The sequence below is a fragment of the Lipotes vexillifer genome, unplaced genomic scaffold (genome assembly GCF_000442215.2).
Source record: "Lipotes vexillifer unplaced genomic scaffold, Lipotes_vexillifer_v1.1 scaffold797, whole genome shotgun sequence".
In the NCBI taxonomy this organism is placed as follows: Eukaryota; Metazoa; Chordata; class Mammalia; order Artiodactyla; family Lipotidae; genus Lipotes; species Lipotes vexillifer.
This window is the reverse complement of record NW_006793733.1, coordinates 25,315-46,597: the sequence shown is the minus strand read 5'-3', so window position 1 is coordinate 46,597 and position 21,283 is coordinate 25,315. Positions and strand designations below refer to the sequence as shown.

The 21,283-nt window shown below is 36.8% G+C and overlaps 1 protein-coding gene across 1 annotated transcript in view; it reads left to right on the top strand.

Moving 5' to 3' along the window:
• LRRC7 (leucine rich repeat containing 7) overlaps nt 1-21,283 on the top strand; it is a gene marked incomplete at its 3' end in the record, with an annotated part of 372,290 nt that overhangs the window by 333,993 nt on the left and 17,014 nt on the right. The window contains exon 23 of the mRNA XM_007466671.1: nt 3,337-3,558. Coding sequence (XP_007466733.1) covers nt 3,337-3,558 — 222 coding nt within the window. The remainder of the gene's footprint in view (nt 1-3,336; nt 3,559-21,283) is intronic.

The window sequence follows — 21,283 nt, the reverse complement described above, 5'->3', positions numbered from 1 at the left end:
TGTGTCATTTATATTTGCTTACCTTCACAAAGAATTTAGTGTTAATTCTTTGCTTTCTGTAGCTGTCATTCCCCATCCTCATTTATTGCACCCGGTAGCCCCAATAAAGAGTGAAAAAACTGCTACTGATGTGAACAGAATCATTTTACAGAATGTTCCTTCCATGCCCACTTTATGCTTTGCCAAGCCATCTGTGAACATGAGTGTCATTATTTCATAATCATGGAAAGATTACTAAATACACAGAGTATACTCCTAATTGCTCAAGTATAAAGTTCTAAGTCAAATATGTAGGATCTAAAATAGATAATAGACCTAATTCAATAAGTAAGAATGGCCCTTTGGCAAATTGAAGAGCTGCTAAAGAAATTTAATATATCCTTCCTTAACAATCAGATCTTTCTGTTCCTTTCTGTGGTTTCTTTTCATTTCATAGTTCAACTATTGTAGGAAGAGAGACAATTCTGGGGAATGGTGGTTGCAATGTAATTTTGTGTTTAAGAGCATGAACTCTGATTGCCAGACAGCCTTGGTTCAAATCCCAGTGCAGCCAGTTTACAAGTTGTGCAAATTACTGGGGAAAGTTACTTAACCTCTCCAAGCCTTAGTTTCCTCCTCAGTAAAATTAAGTAATAATAACTAATAATAATTATCCCTTAATGCTACTGTAAGGATTAAAGGAGGCAATATGTATAAGGTAAGTTTTAGTACATTATCTAGCACCTAGTATTTGAATAGTAGCCATTGTTTTTTAAGTGCCAGTTACTGTGCCGGTAAGTAAGATGTAGTGCTTGCCCTCAAAGAGTTTCAAATCAAAGCATAATTAAAGTTTAAACTGTCCCATCAGAAGGAAAAAATAAACCATAAAAATAAGTCTAAAGGCTATTATAGTTCTATAATATCTATGGTTTTTTACCCTTAGATAGACCATTACCAGAATATTCTAATCAATGAAATTATTATTAAGCAGTCGTTATTGACTTTCTAATGGATTATGCATTGTGGGACTAAAACTATATTCTGGAGTTCTCTAAGTTTTTCTGGGTGTAAAAATTCTTCGCTTGTCTGTCACTTTCAATTAAACAACCAGTCTTCCTCTTTTCCATTGGCTCAAGGACTAACTGAAGACCCATGAGTATTATACCAGTGGATGTGAGAAGCAGATATAAATGTAAAATCAATTGCTTGTTCAGTAGCCAAGCCAGTCAGCCTTAGTCCGCCTACACCCCCAGCTCCTCTTACTCCAGGAAATCGTTTTCTCTAACTAAATACTACAGGAAATCGTTTTCTCTAACTAATAACAGGTCAGTGACTTCATTCAGAGTACAGCAGCCCCAAATGTGATACTGGGTGTATCATGGCTTTCCTTGCCTACCAAACAAGAGAACATGAAATTCCAAGGAGGTAGGAGAGAATTGAATTTGCAACAAGGAAAAACTCGACCAGAAGGGTGTTCAGTCTTCTAGAATGGCTGAGAAAGTTGTGACATCTTTCATTTAGATTTCTGAGAAGGAAATAGATACATTAGAGAAATACACATTTGCCCTTTATGAGGTTATCTTAGTTGTGTTTATGATGTCATAATTTTCTGATCTCTGGTTGCATTAGACAGTATTAGATTGATAATTGTTTTGTTATTGTGCTGTTACAGCCTGAAACTTTTTTTTGCATCTTTTCCTCCAGTTTCTCATGACTGAAATATCTTTACTGTTTTTGAATGTAAAAAGTTGTACATGATAAGACAATCAGTTGGATATCTAAAATATAATCAAATGATTTTTTTCTTTGCCTTGCATATTGCTAAATAATAATTTTGAATATTTTCTTCACTGAAATTACTTGTTTGGAATCAAACAATATGCCTTCCCTCTCCAAATGATTCTGAATGATCACTGTCATCTCCTACCTCTTATGTTGCTCTTCTTTAAGAACTTTAAAATAATTAAAATTCATCTTTTCCTTGAATACTTGTTTAATAATTTTTCCTTTATATCTCCAAGCTGACTTTTTCATAGTAATTAAAAATCTTGATTAGTCAGGAAAATTCACAAACTTTCCTAACTAATGAATTCTAAGGTGAAATTTACTTTTAAATTCCAAATTGCCTACCCTTAAAAGGTCAAAAGAAAGACAATGAATTCAGGAAGTAATTCCTCAGATCCTTCCATAATAATGGGTGAAATACCAAGCACAGCATTAAAACGTAGGTTTAAAAGTATTAAAGATAAGCATTCACTTCCCATGTTAGACCTCCATGTTAAACCATACTTAATTTTAAAAGGAACGTTCTAGGGGGACTTCCCTGGCAGTCCAGTGTTTAGGACTCCGCCATTCCACTGGGGGGGGCACAGGTTTGATCCCTGGTCGGGGAATTAAGAGCCCCACAAGCTGCAAGGCATGGCTAAATAAATGGCATGTTCTAGGTTATCAGCTCACAAACAGAACTGCTTGCTTGACAGAAAAGATATCAGGTAGAATGACTCAAGGAGCCCATGCTAGAATGAAGGTAAGAAAATCGGAATGAACGAGAAACAGGATTAGGCACCAGTCATTTAAAGATGGGAGACCAAAGTAAGCATGCCTATTCTCCTCTAGCAACCACCCTCAAGGGCTGATAAATGATCACTGTTGTTTTAAATGAGGTACTGATGAGTCTCTCTGAAAGCTCATGTGAAGATGATCTGCATGCAGAGTTCACTTTAAAGATCTTTCCATATCTAGTGCCTCTACAGGCTACAGATATTCGCAGGAATTTATCACATGATTAATTTTTAATGGAACTTAAAGATTGCAAAAACCATACTCTTGATTTAATATTGCAGAAAATTAATAAATATTGATTATACTCACCTGAACAAACTTACTATACATGTGTGTGGCATAAAGGCAAATATGCAATTCAATTCTTTTGCTGCAGAATTAGAAAGTAGTTTCTATAATTTTCTCCCTGATGTTTCATATATTACATCTCTCTCCCTGCTATTATTCTAAATGAAATGCCAGATAGAACTCCACTTAATTTTTTAAGTTGTGACTTTTTTTCTTCTTGAGATTTTCCAAACTGAACTTTGTTTCCTTAAAATGGGGGCTAAAATAAGCTTTGGCAAGCCATCAGATGACAACAAGTGTTTTTAACGTGACCTTGCTCCAATATTAGCATTTTCACAAACCACAGCAGGCAGACCCTTACTGTTTTTTCATTATCCTTCCTAGCCATGGCTGAAAGCCCAAATGATGCCACTTTACTTACTGGAGAGGTATTCTGTACTTTTTTTTTCTACTTTAATCACATCCTTTCAACACCACAAATCTTCTGACAGATTATCTCCTCCACAGGCAGGCAGCCACATCCAGACCTTGATGGGGTCCCAGAGCCTTCAACATCGTAGCCGGGAGCAGCAGCCATATGAGGGAAACATAAACAAAGTGACCATCCAGCAATTTCAGTCACCATTGCCTATTCAGATCCCCTCTTCACAGGCCACCCGGGGACCTCAGCCTGGACGGTGCTTAATTCAAACTAAAGGGCAAAGGAGTATGGATGGCTATCCAGAGCAGGTGAGTAGAGTTTTTATAATTGATAAATTTTCAGGAAATATTTGGGGAAAGTCCCATAAATCCGTGGTTTGCCTTCCCTCATTAATGTAGTTTGGGACACATTAATGCTGTCACCATGTTGAATGGAGTAGAGCACTCTTTTTAGGGATTTTATCATTATTTTCATTGGTTAAGAACTACAACATATAGTAATTGATGGTTGGTAAAATGCCCATTTCACATAAAGAAAACTTGATGAATTGGAATAGTTTTTTCTGGTTTACCCTGCACCTCCTTCTGCCCACTCCCAACTCCAATTTAGCTCTGCAGCACAGCTTTTGAATGTTACAAAGAGCTTCAATGGATTAGGTATATTTACCAAGGCCTTTGGTGAAATTTACAGTGTAAAAACTAAACTGTATATTCCCCTCAATTTGTGGGAACATTTTTTAAAAGTTTTATCTTCTGATTTTTGAGTAATACAGAGATAAAGCTTTGCTATGAACAAAATGATAAAGAGCAGTTAGGAAGGAAACGTTTATGAAATGCTCCAAAAGGTATTGATAAGTGCCATGTAGTAAAAAAAAATTGCTGTTCCTCTGACCTATTTAAATTAGGATCTGGTTTTCCATTGTAGACTCTGCTTTTCTTTCTTAAGGCCAGAACACTGAATAAGATCTCATCTGTTGTGTCATATTAAGGTTAGAAAGTAAGACATCAAGATATTAATACTCTCAGAAAATTAATTTCTCTTATTAATTAGTAAGAGAATTTAATTAAATTTAATTAATTTAATTAAAATTAATTTCTCTTATTTCATTCTTCAGATAATTAGGCAAAGCTCCCACTGATTTCTCTAACCCCTTAATACGGTTTATAAAGGTTTCACTTTATTATTGCTTATTCAAAGCTTCACGTATCACCATCCTTATTTCCTAAACATACCAGACAAGATTATCTTCATTCTCCAGTTTTTTCCTTTATGCTGTTGAGTCATTTATTATTTGGATCCCAGCTGCTCCTGACATCTCCTGTGTTTCTTAATACCCTTCTTGAAGCTGAGATAGGTTTTTTTGTTTGTTTGTTTGTTTGTTTTTACGGTACGCGGGCCTCTCACTGTTGTGGCCTCTCCCGTTGAGGAGCACAGGCTCCGGACGTGCAGGCTCAGTGGCCATGGCTCACGGGCCCAGCCGCTCCGCGGCTCCCGGACCGGGGCATGAACCCGTGTCCCCTGCATCGGCAGGCGGACTCAACCACTGTGCCACCAGGGAAGCCCTGAGATAGGGTTTTTTAAGATAATCTTCTTCCTATTCTGCCTTGATCTAGGCCAAATGTTGGATTTAAGGTAAAATAAATCAGACAGGTGTCTTTAATCAGGTAATGAGGTGAGGTTTTTTTAATTCTCCAGAGATTCTAAAAAGTTAATAAAGTTTTAAATTATGCTTTACCACAGGCATCTTAGGTTAAAAATTGTTCATATATCCTCTCCCCCACAAATATCATAACTTCAATCCAGTTCTCTGATTTAATGATTCCTGTTAACAGGAATAATTAATAAGATGTTATTACAAATTTTTTTTCTCCCAGAATCAGCACATTTAAAATCCACTGAGATCACTGCCCTCTGTTCCCCCTACTTTGAATAGTAGGGTTCGTATTAGCATACAGTTATTCTGAACACTCTAAATTTAAAGGCCTTTTTTACATTATTTCTCCAAAAATACATAAATTATATAGCTTGACTTAATGAGAGGATTACTAAGTTTTAGTTTACATTACATGCTTATCAAACTTAAAATATCATGATTCTTTCAAAGAATGTATTTATAGTCATTGTAAGTGTTTTGATTTGTAACTCTTAACAACATCAGGTGTCTTTCAAACTCAGAGATAAAAACTTAAACATTCAATGGTTATATTAAGGAAAGTACTTAAGTGTAATTCCTTTTGAATTCCTGTTTTTTTCTGCCTTGGTTTCAGGCTGAAATGGTTTGGAATGCTGAAATGAAAACTTTGGAGTGACCATGAGAAAGCCTAAGGAGCATTTAAACCAATAGTACTAGTCCCCAAATGATGCTCCCCCCTCCCCTGAGTTATAAATCTGGAGACAGTTTCTCAAAACCTTTTTCATGATTCAGTGTAATATTTATCCACTACCAGTGGCATGCTGAAGCATACTCATCCTGGCTCATTACTGTGTGCATATCTTCCCAACTCTACCTTCAGCAACACCACACTGATAGGTTGAAATTGTGGGGATAATTACACCAGGGAAATGAGCAAACACTGCAAACCAGAGCCCTCCCCTTCCCCCAGCCAGCTCTTAAACATTTTCCAGCACACCACAACTACTACACTGTTTTCTTTCATCTTTCTCTAACCTCTCCACTTCTTTGTTTAGCTCTATAGCATTCAGGAAAGAGAATACTAGGAATAGGTCTCAGAATTTGGAGTTTGAGTTTCATGTTAACTTTTATTAAAGTGTGTGAATCTGGACACGTCATTAACTCTTTCCTGAGGTTCTATTTTTCTCCTTATAAAATGAGAACATTACCACCTACCAACCTCATTCAAAAAGTTTTTGAGAGAGTCAAACGATACAATTCTACACTCACACAAAGTAAGCCTGGCACTGAGAGTAAAGAAATAGGAAACAGAAGAAATAGAAATACAAGATTTTAAGAATTAAAATACTGGAGGGCACTTAATGAATATCAGTCCAACCTCCCTAGTCTATAGATAGAAAACAAACAAACAAACAGAAAGAGGCTGAAGGAGGTTATGTAATTCACTCTCATAATAAAAATATTTTATGTATTTTTTAACTTCCTAACTCATTTTTCTTTTGAAAACTCAGACCTCTCTAATATGTGTGTGTGCCCTTTAAAGCAAGACTTTTTCCATATTTAACAAGAAAAAAAAGGAGGAAAATATTTAAAACATTTAAGAACTGTATTGTTTCACACGAAAATTATAGAGTAGCAATTGAAGTGCAAAGACCAAGGAGGTAACTGAAAATTCTAATATGGGTTTCAGGCATATAAATCAAGTTACTCTATTTTCATAAGGCATTTCTAGTGGTGCATTAAAAGGGCCATTAAGAGAAAACAGAGTTTTCTTAAATGATTACTACAAAAACAATGTTAAATTTGGTCAAGTACAATATGGAAAAAATCTAAGTCATTCATAATTTTTAAGTGCTAGGAGACATCATAAACATAGTACAGAAGGGTAAGCTGGGATGAAGTGAGAGAGTAGCATTGATATATATACACTACCAAATGTAAAACAGATAGCTAGTGAGAAGCAGCTGCATAGCTCAGGGAGATCAACTCTGTGCTTTGTGACCACCTAAAGGGGTGGGATAAGGAGGGTGGGAGGGAGACGCAAGAGGGAGGGGATATGGGGATATATGTATACGTATAGCTGATTCACTTTGTTATACATCAGAAACTAACATAACATTGTAAAGCAATTATACTCGAATAAAGATGTTAAAAAATAAGTAAATAAAAAATAAACATAGTACAAATAAACATACTGTGTGCAGCATGATAAAGCACAATAATTTCTACTAAAGCTTGGAGATTTTACTTTAAAAAAGTAATCACTTATTGGAATGCTACAGGTGAAAAACAACCGATTACAGTGAATCTACATTTTTTTAATTCAGGGAAGAGAAGTCTGAATGAAAGTAGGAAAAGAAAAGACAACAGTTGCCATACATTGAGTGCCTACTATGCTATTTATACTATATATAGTGTATTTATGCTATAAATACCATGTATCTTACACACAGGCCTGGCTTCATGGTGTGTGAATTGTGCAGCTACACCAAGTCCTGCACTTGGAAGTGCCCCACACTTGGTTTAATGCTCTGCTGTCACCAGCTTGTAATTCTTAAAAATCATTCAACAAAGAGCCTCACATTTTCATTTTGCATCAGGCCCCACTAATTACATAGCTGGTCCTGCTTACATACGCTATTTCATTTAGTCCTCACAATAATCTTATTTCCTTTTTATAAATGAAGAAACCAAGGCACAGAGAAAATAAGTAACTTGTAAGAGGTATAATTGGTCAAGCTACTTGTGAGAGGTATAATTGGTCAAGCTGGAATTTTAATCCAGGTCTGTCTAACCCAGAACCCAAGTTCTGTGTATCAGTCTTACCATTAAATTAACCACATGATCCAGACGCTTGCTGTGGCCTCAGTGTCCCCTTCTGTCAAATAATATTAGTTAAACGTGTTTCAGCTACAATTCAGAGTTATAGAACTGCCTTATACAGATGGTATGCTGACTAGAACTCACATGAACACTTCCAATGCTTTGAAAAGCAAAAATACTCAACAAGTGGAAAGTTTTATTATTAGCAAAAGTATACCTCTGTATCTCTTAATGTGACCTAAAGAACTAATGAATTTCTAATCTGATTAAAATAAGTTCCACATAGCAATGAACATACATAATAAATGCTACCACTAATGAAGTTGAATGAATTTAAATGAATGTCATATTTTACCTAACCAGCACACTTAGCCTTTTTTAGCCATAAAGAAGTACTTTGTAAACTTTGATGTTCCACCTGAATGATGAAACCATCTCAACTTTCAAACTACCCATCACAATAAAACAAGGCAAAATATCTAAGAATTCTAATTTAATACACTTACTTTTACATATCTATATTTCATAGATGTTAAGTATCATCTGTTTTCACCTCTAGGATTAAATGGCATAAAATATATGGAAGTGATTTTTAAACCATAATGTGCCACCCAGATTCAAGGTATTAATTTCCATAGACTAGAAATCTGATGTGTAATAATGTATATTCTTTTTAACAAATTATCTACAACAAAATCATGTGCATGTCACTTGAAGTTCATTATCAGGGAATTTTACTTAGAAAAGGGATTATAATGCATAAACCATTTTGACTATTGATGAACATAATAGAGAATAATAGAGTTGTACTAAACAGTGAGCTGAAGAAAGCCAGAAAGTAAGATTTGACTCCTTCCCATTCCACGTGAAAACTCTTAGCCATGATATCCATTCTCTTAGCTCTTCCCTTTGTTTCCCAGTCCAAGTGACTATTCAGCTTATCCTCCCCTTCACAATAAAATAATACTTTATATCAGATGTTCTCAACGTCAGCTGTACATTAGAATCTGCTCAGCTTTTTGTTTTAATTGAAGTATAGTTGATTAACAATATCATATTAGTTTTAGGTGTACAGCATAATGATTCAGTATTTTTGCAGATTATATTCCATTATAAATTACTACAAGATAATGGCTATAATTCCCTGTGCTATGCAATATATCCTTGTTTATTTTATGCATAATGGTTTGTATCTGTTAATCCCATATCCCTAATTTGTCCCTCCCCCAACCCTTTCCTTTTGGTAACCACAAGGTTGTTTTCTATGTCTATGAGTCTGTTTCCGTGTTGCATATATTCATTTGTACTATTTTTTAGATTCCACATATAAGTGATACTACTATACTATTTTTTAGATTCCACATATAAGTGATATCATACAGTATTTGTCTTTCTCTGTCTGACTTATTTCATTTAGCATAATACCCTCCAAGTTCATCCATGTTGTTGCAAATGGCAAAATTTCATCCTTTTTTATGGCTGAGTAATATTCTATTGTGTATATATACTATGTCTTCTTTAACCATTTGTCTATTTATGGGCACTTGGGTTATTTCCATGTCTTGGATATTGTAAACAGTGCTTCTATGAACATTGGGGTGCATATATCTTTTCAAATTAGTGTTTTTGGTTTTTCTGGATATATACCCAGGAGTCAAATTACTGGATCATATGGTAGTTCTATTTTAGTTTTTTGAGGAAATTCCATGATGCCCAATGGAGGCTGCTCAGGAACTTTGAAAAACACTCATGCCCTGGCCTCATCCCCAAAGAAACTGATTTCATTAGCCTGCATGTGAGCTGGGTAATGGGAATTTTTGAAACTCCCCAGGTGATTCTATTGTGTAGCCAAGGCTGAGAACTGATATCGAGATATTCTATAACTCAGCAATTTGCCAGCTGAATAACATATTGTTATTAACACTATTTAGAAGTATACACAAGTCATCCATAACTTGTTGAATAGTTTTTAAAGAAACTAAAATAAACTTGTTTTTTCTGTTTTGCAAATGTATAATCCAAGGCAAAGCGTATCTGTATATGTGGAACATATAGACCCCAAAGCAGAATTAGGAAGGAAAAACATCAGCATGATGCTTCAAATGTCTCAAAATCCTTTCATATATTAACTGATTTAATCTAACCAATAATGTTGTGGTGGATAGAGCAGTTCCTGTTTTACTGACTAAAAATCTAAGATTCAGAGAAGTCGAGCTAGAATTAAAATCCAATTTCAAGTCTACCACATAATATGCTACAGCCTGCTGCACTATAGCCAAACATAGAGGTCAAGAGTAAGCCCACACTGGAAGAATAAAAATAGAAAAGTGCACCCTCAAGTCCATGTCTGCCCCAGACAAGAGGACATACCAGCTAATGAACCTAACATATCAGGAGGGCCAGAGCTCCATAGCTGTTTCCTGCCAGTTCCTGTGAGTATACATTTGAACTAAAGTTTGTGCCTAAAAGAGAACTTGTAACAGTACATTAGAATTACATTAGAATAAGCCTTGTGAGTTATACAAAGCAGCTCACACCCATCATATTCAAGGGGAAATAAAAACAAAGCTCTGGGGCTTCCCTGGTGGCGCAGTGGTTGAGAGTCCGCCTGCCGATGCAGGGGACACGGGTTCATGCCCCGGTCCGCGAAGATCCCTCATGCCGCGGAGCGGTTGGGCCCGATGAGCCATGGCCGCTGAGCCTGCGCGTCCGGAGCCTGTGCTCTGCGACGGGAGAGGCCACAACAGTGAGAGGCCCGCGTACCGCAAGAACAAAGCTCTGAAACCCTCCTTGAAGATGCTATAGTGTACCCTGGAAGAAATCATTTTGATACTTAATAATATGTGGAGTACATGAAGCTTTTGGCTAAGACATGATTTCAGACATCTCTTTAGATGCTCTGATCAGTTGCCTGAAGGGCTCACAAGGGTTCCAGGTGAGGCTTCATCTAACCTCACCTCATCCAGGTGAGGTTCCAGGTGAGGCTCAGTCGGAACCAAGTGAAGAAAAATACATTATCCTGAGTATTTGATATAAGAAGAAAAACTTGGAAACATTTAGGTTTTTTAATTATGAATTTTAAAATTAAAAGGCAATAATTTAATAAAGATGGTTAGGAAATAGATATTAAGATGGTTTTAATTTATATTATTTACTCAAATGATTTCAGGGACATCCCATACCTCATCCTGCTCTACTTAAAGTACTACTATTTATGCATATTTTCCCCATAGAATTTTATTCTCCAGTAACCAAAATAATACTGCAACTCTAAATTCATACTTTGACACAAATAATGTCTAACTCAACACCACAAATTCTACAAACTGACTTTATGAATTATGTGCAGTCAAATAGTAGGATTCAGTAAACACTACAGTAGGAATCAGAAGGCCTCTTTCAGTGTTCCACTAAATATATGTATGGTCTTCTTGGTTTCCTCAAGTTTAAAATGAAGGAAATGAAGTGAATAACCTTTAAAATGCATTTACAGACTAAAAAACATTTGAGTTTCTACTTTCTAGATACATAGAGTTGGCTATATTTTTCTAAAAGATTTAGAAAATGTTATTCAAAGGATTTTATTCATCAACCTATTAGTATGTTTCTTCAAAAGATTTAATTAGCACTTTTAGTTGGGCTTGCATCTCTGATACACAACAGAAAAAGATATGAAAATAGAAGGATCAAAAAAATATTTTTTAATATTAACATTTATATATTTTTATAATTATTATCTTTTTTAGTCTATGACACAGGCTCATTAGAAATTTGGGGAATGCAGAGAAGTTTTATGTAGATTTTGTATGGCTGTGCAATACACATAGTGTAAATCACAACAAAAGTTATAATACCTTATCATTGCATAGCATTCTTTATTGTACAAGTACTGTTATATAATAACCTATAAGACCAGGCACTAAAAGTGAAAGTAGCAGCAAATTTAATTTCCAGTTTAATTTCAGTACCATGAAGCATTCTCTCTACTTCTGTCAAGTCCCATAATCAAATCTCCATCAACATTTCATTTGATCTCTCAGCAAGTGGCTTGACTGAACTCTTTCCTTAAATTTTCTTCACTTGGCTATCACTGTTCTACCGCTTTCCCTCTTTCCACACTAGCCATTCTTTCCTGATTTCTTTATTGACTCCTTTTCTGTTCCTGACCTTTAAATGATAGAGCAATCCAGTGCTCAAACCTTGACCCCCCCCTTCTCTTTTGTATCCATACTCACACCTGTATGATTTCATTCACTTCCAGGATGGATGAGTTCAAGATTTATATATCTCCAGCTCTGGCCTCTCCCCTGTACTCCAGATGTTTATATTCAATTACTCACTTGTTGATATCTCAACCTGGATGTCCAATGAATTTCTTAAACTTAGCATAGTCAAAAGAAACTCTTGTTTCCCAGCCCTGCCCCTACCAAACCTGCTTCTCTTCTAGATTTCCCCATTTCAGTCAATGGCTCTTCTATTTATCTTGCTGCTATGGCCAAAGATCCTTGACTCCCCTTTCTCACAGCCCACGTACAAGACAGCAATTCCATTAAAATATATTCTGAATTCACCACTTTTCATCACCTGCACTGCTACCACCTTATCAGCCATCATCTCACTCCTATCTACTTCAGTAGCTCCCTAATTGTTTTCTCTTTTGCCGGTTGCTTCTCTCCAGTCTGTTTTCCACTGCCAGAGTGATCTCTTTAAAACATGAATAAGATCATGTCAGTCTTCTGCTTAAAAATCCCTAGTGGCGGGCTTCCCTGGTGGTGCAGTGGTTGGGAGTCCGCCTGCCGATGCAGGGGACACGGGTTCATGCCCCAGTCCAGGAAGATCCCACATGCCGCGGAGCGGCTGGGCCCATGAGCCATGGCCGCTGGGCCTGCGCATCTGGAGCCTGTGCTCCGCAACGGGAGAGGCCACAACAGTGAGAGGCCTGCATACCACACACACACAAAAAAAAAATCCCTAGTGGCCTGGAAACTTCTGAACCCGTATAAATCCTCACTATGGCATGAAGTCCCTACAGATCTGGACCCTGGCTCCTCTCCTTCTACTGTCTCCTTAGCCATTTTCTCTCTCGTCATGCTGATCATGTTGTTGTTGCTGAGTTTAACAGCCTTATTGATATAGTTTACACAAGGTAAAGTTCACCTGTTTAAAGTGAACAATTCAGTGGTTTTTAGTATATTTATACAGTTGTACCACCATCACCATAATCTAATTTTTAAACATTTTCATAATTCCAAAAAGAAACCTTGTACCCATTAACAGTCATCTTCCATACTCCCTGCCCTCTATTCTGCCCCCAGCCCTAGACAATCATTCATCTACATTGTATCTCTATACATTTGTCTATTCTGGACATTTCATATAAATGAGATCATATGACATATGAAGATTTTTGTGACTGGGTGGTTTTCAAAGAGAATTTGAGGTTATAACTGCCAGACAAAGAATGAATGGATCTTGAGCAGCAAAAACAGCAGGTATCCACTAAAAGCTTCATAATACATACTGCTAGGAAAGAGAATGGTCACTAGAACAAAGCATAGGAAGCACGTTAATTACAGCATCACCAGGTATCTTTCTGCAATGCAATTCTCTAATCCTGAATTACACCTCACACACATGTGCCCACCAACACACCCACACACACGTATTTCCTTTGTTCTTGCTACTAGGTTTTAGAGCATTGCAAGACCAAATGAGATCACTGCCTTCCAGAGATTATACATTACGACTTCACAGAGCCTCACTGCTTCATTACAATCCATTTTGTCATGGGCCTCTCCAAGTTATGACCCAGTGTTTTAATTACAGCAAGATTAACACAAACCAGAAATATCAAGTAGTCAAATGATGAAAGCAGATTCTGAAAGAAGAAAATGCACCATTTCCTGCCAAAATGTTGCTGTTATCTTCAGCCAGCAATTTCACTCATTGATATCAATAACTTAATAAAAATAGAAAAGCTGATTTTCATTGAATAAGCTATTTATTAGCCTCCTAGATCTGACATTTTTCTAGAACACTGCATTTCCTCTTTGCTAAACCCTTTTAGTTTCAGACTATTTCTTGGCTGTGAGGCATTCCCTCCTCTTACATTTTATGGCCCCTTTGGGCCTTAGCAGACAGGTGGAACTCCTTCCGTGTGAGATGAATACTCGGTCTGACATGCTTTATGGAACATAGCAGTCCCAACACAACCTATTAGCCATACCATAGCGTGCCCAAGGGGACCCTAGCTTCAGATCAGAATTTGTGGTTGTTTGTCATATTTATAAAACCACAGTGTCATCTTTATTATTTCTATTATTGAAAAATATATTGAAGCAGTTCTTCAGATACTTGGCACATATGAAATTTGTTTTCCTAAGATTTTTTAGTTCCTTCCAGATTGACAATAATATAAAATAGATATAGTCACTACCTTGAAAGAGAATGACTAGAAAGTACCCTCAGCAATTTACTTTGTAAATAAAATCTGTTGCATATGTTTCCTTTCAGTTTTTATAGTGGTCTGGAGAAAGCCCAAAGTGTACACCTTCCACATATTATGTTATACAATATAAAATTTTCACATTAGAAAGATATAGCCCAAATTTTAAATAATTTAATTGGAAATGCACAGATATATGGGAAAAGCAAAAATAAAATGTTTAAATAGTATTAGTTCCTTTCTTCTCATTTTCTAATTAACCACTAATAACAAAAAAAGGACTACAAGGTGAACTGGTGTGATGAATAAAGCTAAAGTATTCCTTCTAGCTAATCAAGCTATTATATGTTCAGATCCACAGACTGTGAGCCATATAAATACAAAACTGTTAGAAACTGTAGTTTCTACCACCCTATGATAACTAGTTTTAACAAATCTAGATCAATTAAAGGAAAAGTTGTAATTAAACCATTCTTTAAAATAAAAATATAGGAGAGTATTTATGGTAATTGCAGTTACTCATCATTTAGAAACTGTTCATTAATGACTCTATCATAAAAATCACATTAGTGGATAGTTTTTGGTCCTTGTGTTGCAAGTGAACTATGTAATAAACATTATGTTTACTATTAAAGAATATGACTGAATTAAGGACAGTCCTATTAAATGGCCAAACCTAATTGATCCAGCTCCCATCGACTCGCAATATATGCTAATTAAGTCAGGAATAGGACTCAAGTTTGCCTTGAACTATCTAAGAGGTAAGTATTGAAGGTACCTTAAAAATAAAGATGTAGAGAACATTTGGGGCATTTGCATTTTCCCATAAGCAAATTAATAGGCTAAGCAATGTTGCTGGGGAAAACGTTGAGCTACTTAAAAAAGCAAATGTTTCCAATCATCTTTAAGAACATTTCCAATATATATTTATATAAATACAAAATATATGCTAATGTATTTCTTTAGATTTTTTTCTTAACTCTTTATTGATAATCTTTGGCCTGCTAATCTCTGGTAATACTTGGTTCACCCTAGTTCCAATACTCATTCTTTACTTAAAAGTTATAAAAGTTGTTTTTTTCCCTTTGTGTAACCAAAGTGTATGCTACCTCTGGGGTGCCAAGTCCTTCAGTTATCTGGGGTCACCCCGTCCCACTTTACATGGAAAACTAGCATTTTCCCCACAGCCCACACATTCACATCCCCAGCTCAGGATCATCAAGAATTCCTAGGTTTATTATAGTTTCTCTAGGTCATTCCTAACACTGATTTCCCTTCTGCTGAGGTCTTGATCTATGTTCCTTGAATCAATTCTTTTTTTGTTGTTTTTTGTTTTTTTTTTTGCCACTCCATGTGGCATCCAAGATCCTAGTTCCCCAACCAGGGATCAAAGCTGTGCCCCCTGCAGTGGAGGCACAGAGTCCCAACCACTGGACCACCAGGGAAGTCCCTGTAAAAATTCTTATAAAAGCTGTTATCTTTACTCCAACCTTACCCCAAGGTGGACCTACTCCTAATGCTATCATTTCCCAACAGTACTGCAAAGCATAAGGCTCTGATGTTTAACAGATTTCATTGATGATTTGGGGTTTGGGGAGGTAATAGAGCACAGAATATTGGAATATTAGCCTTCACAGTCCTAAATATTTATTGACTCTTCCTTGTTACAATTTCTCCATATTTTTGACCTCTCTCTTTCTTACAGTGTTTTCCTCTTTCCTCTAACACTTGTAACTGCCTCTTCAGGAGCTGCTGCCAAAACCCAAAACTCTTTTTATTGAGTATTTCTTTCTTCTTTTGTTTCACCTTCACTCTAACTGTGGATAAAACTTCTCCCCTTTCTCAAACTATTGGGCTGGCCAAAAAGTTCATTTGGGTTTTTCTGTTAAGATCTTACGGAAAAACAAAATGAACTTTTTGGCCAACCCAATAAAACCCCTGCTATGTCTAAACAATAGAATTATCTACCGAGAAGATGAAATATTCTACTCTCCTAGAAAGCAGTAACAACTGATTTAAATTAAATAGCCATCAGGGGACCTTCAAGATGTCAGAGGAGTAAGAGGTAGAGATCACCCTCCTTCCCACAAACACATCAAAAATATATCTACATGTGGAACAACTACAGAACACCTACTGAACACTGGCAGAAGACCTCAGACTTCCCAAAAGGCAAGAAAATCCCCACGTACCTAGCCATGTGGCTGACAGGGTCTTGGTGCTCTGGCCGGATGTCAGGCCTGAGCCTCTAAGATGAGAGAGCCAAGTTCAGGACACTGGACCACCAGAGACCTCCCAGCCCCATGTAATATCAATCGGCAAGAGCACTCCCAGAGATCTCTGTCTCAACATTAAGACCCAGCTCCAACCAATGGCCAGCAAGCTCCAGTGCTGGGTGCCCCATGCCAAACAACTGGCAAGACAGGAACACAACCCCACCCATTAGCAGAAAAGTCTGCCTAAAATGATACTAAGTTCACAGACACCCCAAAACATACCACCAGATGCAGCCCTACCCACCAGAAAGACATGATCCAGCCCCACCCACCTGAACACAGGCACCAGTCCCCTCCACCAGGAATCCTACACAAGTCACTGAACCAAACCTCACCCACTGGGGGCAGACACCAAAAACAATGGGAATTACGAACCTGCAGCCTGCAAAAAGGAGGTCCCAAACACAGTAAGTTAAACAAAATGAGAAGACAGAGAAACATGCAGCAGTTGAAGGAACAAGGTAAAACCCCACCAGACCAAACAAATGAAGAGGAAGTAGACAGTCTACCTGAAAAAAAATCAGAGTAATGATAGTAAAGATGATCCAAAGTCTTGGAAATAGAATGGAGAAAATACAAGAAATGATTAAGAAGGACCTAGAAGAACTAAAGAGCAAACAAACAATGATGAACAACAAAATAAATGAAATTAAAAACTCTCTAGAAGGAATCAATAGCAGAATAACTGAAGCAGAAGAAAGGATAAGTGACCTGGAAGAAAAAATAGTGGAAATAACTACCATAAATGCACCAACATTCGAATTATAGAGGTCCCAGAAGAAGAGGAAAAGAAAGTTTCTGAGAAAATATTTGAGGAGATTATAGTTGAAAACTTCCCTAACATGGGAAAGGAAATAGTTAATCAAGTCCAGGAAGCGCAGAGTCCCACACAGGATAAATCCAAGGAGAAACATGCCAAGACACATTAATCAAACTATCAAAAATTAAATACAAAGAAAAATATTAAAAGCAGCAAGGGAAAAGCAACAAATAACATACAAGGGAATCCCTGTAAGGTTAACAGCTGATCTTTCAGCAAAAACTCTGGAAACCAGAAGGGAGTGGCAGGACATATTCAAAGTGATGAAAGGGAAAAACCTACAACCAAGATTACTCTACCCAGCAAGGATCTCATTCAGATTCAAGAGAGAAAAGCTTTACAGACAAGCATAAGTTAAGAGAATTCAGCACCACCAAACCAGCTTTACAACAAATGTTAAAGGACCTTCTCTAGGCAGGAAACACAAGAGAAGGAAAAGACCTACAATAACGAACCCAAAACAATTAAGAAAATGGTAATTGGAACATACATATTGATAATTACCTTAAATGTAAATGGATTAAATGCTCCAACCAAAAGACATAGACTGGTTGAATGGATACAAAAACAAGACCCATATATATGCTGTGTACAAGAGACCCACTTCAGACCTAGGGACACATACAGACTGAAAATGAGGGGATGGAAAAAATATTCCATGAAAATAGAAATCAAAAGAAAGCTGGAGTAACAATTCTCATATCAGAAAAAATAGACTTTAAAATAAAGACTATTACAAGAGACAAAGAACTATACTACATAATGATCAAGGGATCAATCCAGGAAGAAGATATAACAATTGTAAACATGCACCCAACATAGAAGCATCTCAATACATAAGTCAAATGCTAACAGCCATAAAAGGGGAAATCGACAGTAACACAATCATAGTAGGGGACTTTAACACCCCACTTTCACCAACGGACAGATCATCCAAAATGAAAATAAATAAGGAAACACAAGCTTTAAATGACAAGATGGACTTAATTGACAAGATGGACTTAATTGATATTTATAGGACATTCCATCCAAAAACAACAGAATACACTTTCATCTCAAGTGCTCATGGAGCATTCTCCAGGATAGATGATATATTGGGTCACAAATCAAGCCTTGGTAAATTTACTAAAATTGAAATCGTATAAAGTATCTTTTCTGACCACAATGCTATGGAGACTAGATACTAATTATAGGGGAAAAAAAAACTGTAAAAAGTACAAACACTAATATGCTACTAAATAACCAAGAAATCAAAGAGGAAATAAAAAAATACCTTAAAAAAAAATGACAATGAAAACACGACTACCCAAAACCTATGGGATGCAGCAGAAGCAGTTCTAAGAGGGAAGTATATAGCAATACATTCCTACCTCAAGAAACAAGAAACATCTCAAATAAACAACCTAACTTACACCTAAAGCAATTAGAGAAAGAAGAACAAAAAAAACCCCAAAGTTAGCAGAAGGAAAGAAATCATAAAGATCAGGTCAGAAATAAATGAAAAAGAAAAGAAGGAAATGATAACAAAGATCAATAAAACTAATAGCTGGTTCTTTGAGAAGATAAAGAAAATTGATGAACCATTAGCCAGACTCATCAAGAAAAAAAGTGAGAAAACTCAAATCAACAGAATTAGAAATAAAAATGGAGGAGTAACAACTGGCACTGCAGAAATACAAAGGATCATAAGAGATTACTACAAGCAACTCTATGCCAATAAAATGGACAACCTGGAAGAAATGTACAAATTCTTAGAAAAAAACAACCTTCCAAGACTGAACCAGGAAGAAATAGAAAATATAAACCGACCAATCACAAGCACTGAAATTGAGACTGTGATTAAAAATCATCCAACAAACAAAACCCCAGGACCAGATGGCTTCACAGGCGAAATCTATCATTTAGAGAAGAGCTAACACCTATCCTTCTCAAACTCTTCCAAAATATTAGCAGAGGGAGGAACACCTCCAAACTCGTTCTACAAGGCCACCATCACCCTGATGCCAAAACCAAACAAATATGTCATAAAAAAAGAAAACTACTGTGATTAAAAATCTTCCAACAAACAAAAGCCCAGGACCAGATGGCTTCACAGGCGAATTCTATCAAACATTTAGAGAAGAGCTAACACCTATCCTTCTCAAACTCTTCCAAAATATAGCAGAGGGAGGAACACTCCCAAACTCATTCTACGAGGCCACCATCACCTTGATACCAAAACCAGACAAGGATGTCACAAAGAAAGAAAACTACAGGCCAATATCACTGATGAACATAGATGCAAAAATCCCTCAACAAAATACTAGCAAACGGAATCCAACAGCACATTAAAAGGATCATACACTATGATCAATGGGGTTTATCCCAGGAATGCAAGGATTCTTCAATATATGCAAATCAATCAATGTGATACACCATATTAACAAACTGAAGGATAAAAACCATAGAATAATCTCAACAGATGCAGAGAAAGCTTTTGACAAAATTCAACACCTATTTATGATAAAAACTCTCCAGAAAGTAGGCATAGAGGGAAATTACCTGAACATAATAAAGGCCATATATGACAAACCCACAGCCAACATCGTTCTCAATGGTGAAAAACTGAAACCATTTCCACTAAGATCAGGAACAAGACAAGGTTGCCCACTGTCACCACTCTTATTCAACATAGTTTTGGAAGTTTTAGCCACAGCAATCAGAGAAGAAAAGGAAATAAAAGGAATCCAAATCGGAAAAGAAGAAGTAAAGCTGTCACTGTTTGCAGATGATGTGATACTATACATAGAGAATCCTAAAGATGCTACCAGAAAGCTACAGAGTTAATCAATGAATTTGGTAAAGCAGCGGGATACAAAATTACTGCACAGAAATCTCTTACATTTGGGCTTCTCTGGTGGCACAGTGGTTAAGAATCTGCCTACCAATGCACGGGACACAGGTTCGAGCCATGGCCCAGGAATTCCCACATGCCATGGAGCAAATAAGCCCATGCGCCACAACTACTGAGCTTCAGCTCTAGGGCCCGCAAGCCACAACTACTGAGCCCATGTGCCACAGCTATTGAAGCCTGTGTGCCTAGAGCCCATGCTGCACAACAAGAGCAGCCACAACCACGAGAAGCCCACACACCGCAACAAAGAGTAGCCCTGCTCACCACAACTAGAGAAAGCCCACACACAGCAACAAAGACCCATAACAGCCAAAAATTTAAAGATAAATAAATAAATTTATAAAAAAAAAAAAATCTCTTGCATTCTTATACACTAATGACAAAAAATCTGAAAGAGAAACTAAGGAAACACTCCCATTTACCACTGCAACAAAAAGAATAAAATACCTAGGAATAAACCTACCTAAGGAGGCAAAAGACCTGTATGCAGAAAACTATAAGACATTGATGAAAGAAATTAAAGACGATACAAACAGATGGAGAGATATACCATGTTCTTGGATTGGAAGAATCAATATTGTGAAAATGACTCTACTACCCAAAGCAATCTACAGGTTCAATGCAATCCCTATCAAACTCCCAATGTCATTTTTCACAGAACTAGAGCAAAAACTTACAATTTGTGTGGAAACAAAAAAGACCCCGAAGAGCCAAAGCAATCTTGGGAAAGAAAAATGAAGCTGGAGGAATCAGACTCCCAGGCTTCAGACTATACTGCAAAGCTACAGTAATCAAGACACTATGGCACTGGCACAAAAACAGAAATATAGATCAATGGAACAGGGTAGAAAGCCCAGAGATAAACCCACACACATATGGTCACCTTGTCTTTGATAAAGGAGGCAAGAATATACAGTGGAGAAAAGACAGCCTCTTCAATAAGTGGTGCTGGGAAAACTGGGCAGCTACATGTAAAAGAATGAAATTAGAACACTTCCTAATACTAGAACACTTCCTAATACTATACACAAAAATAAACTCAAAATGGATGAAAGACCTAAATGTAAGGCCAGACACTATCAAACTCTTAGAGGAAAACATAGGCAGAACACTCTATGACATAAATCACAGCAAGATCCTTTT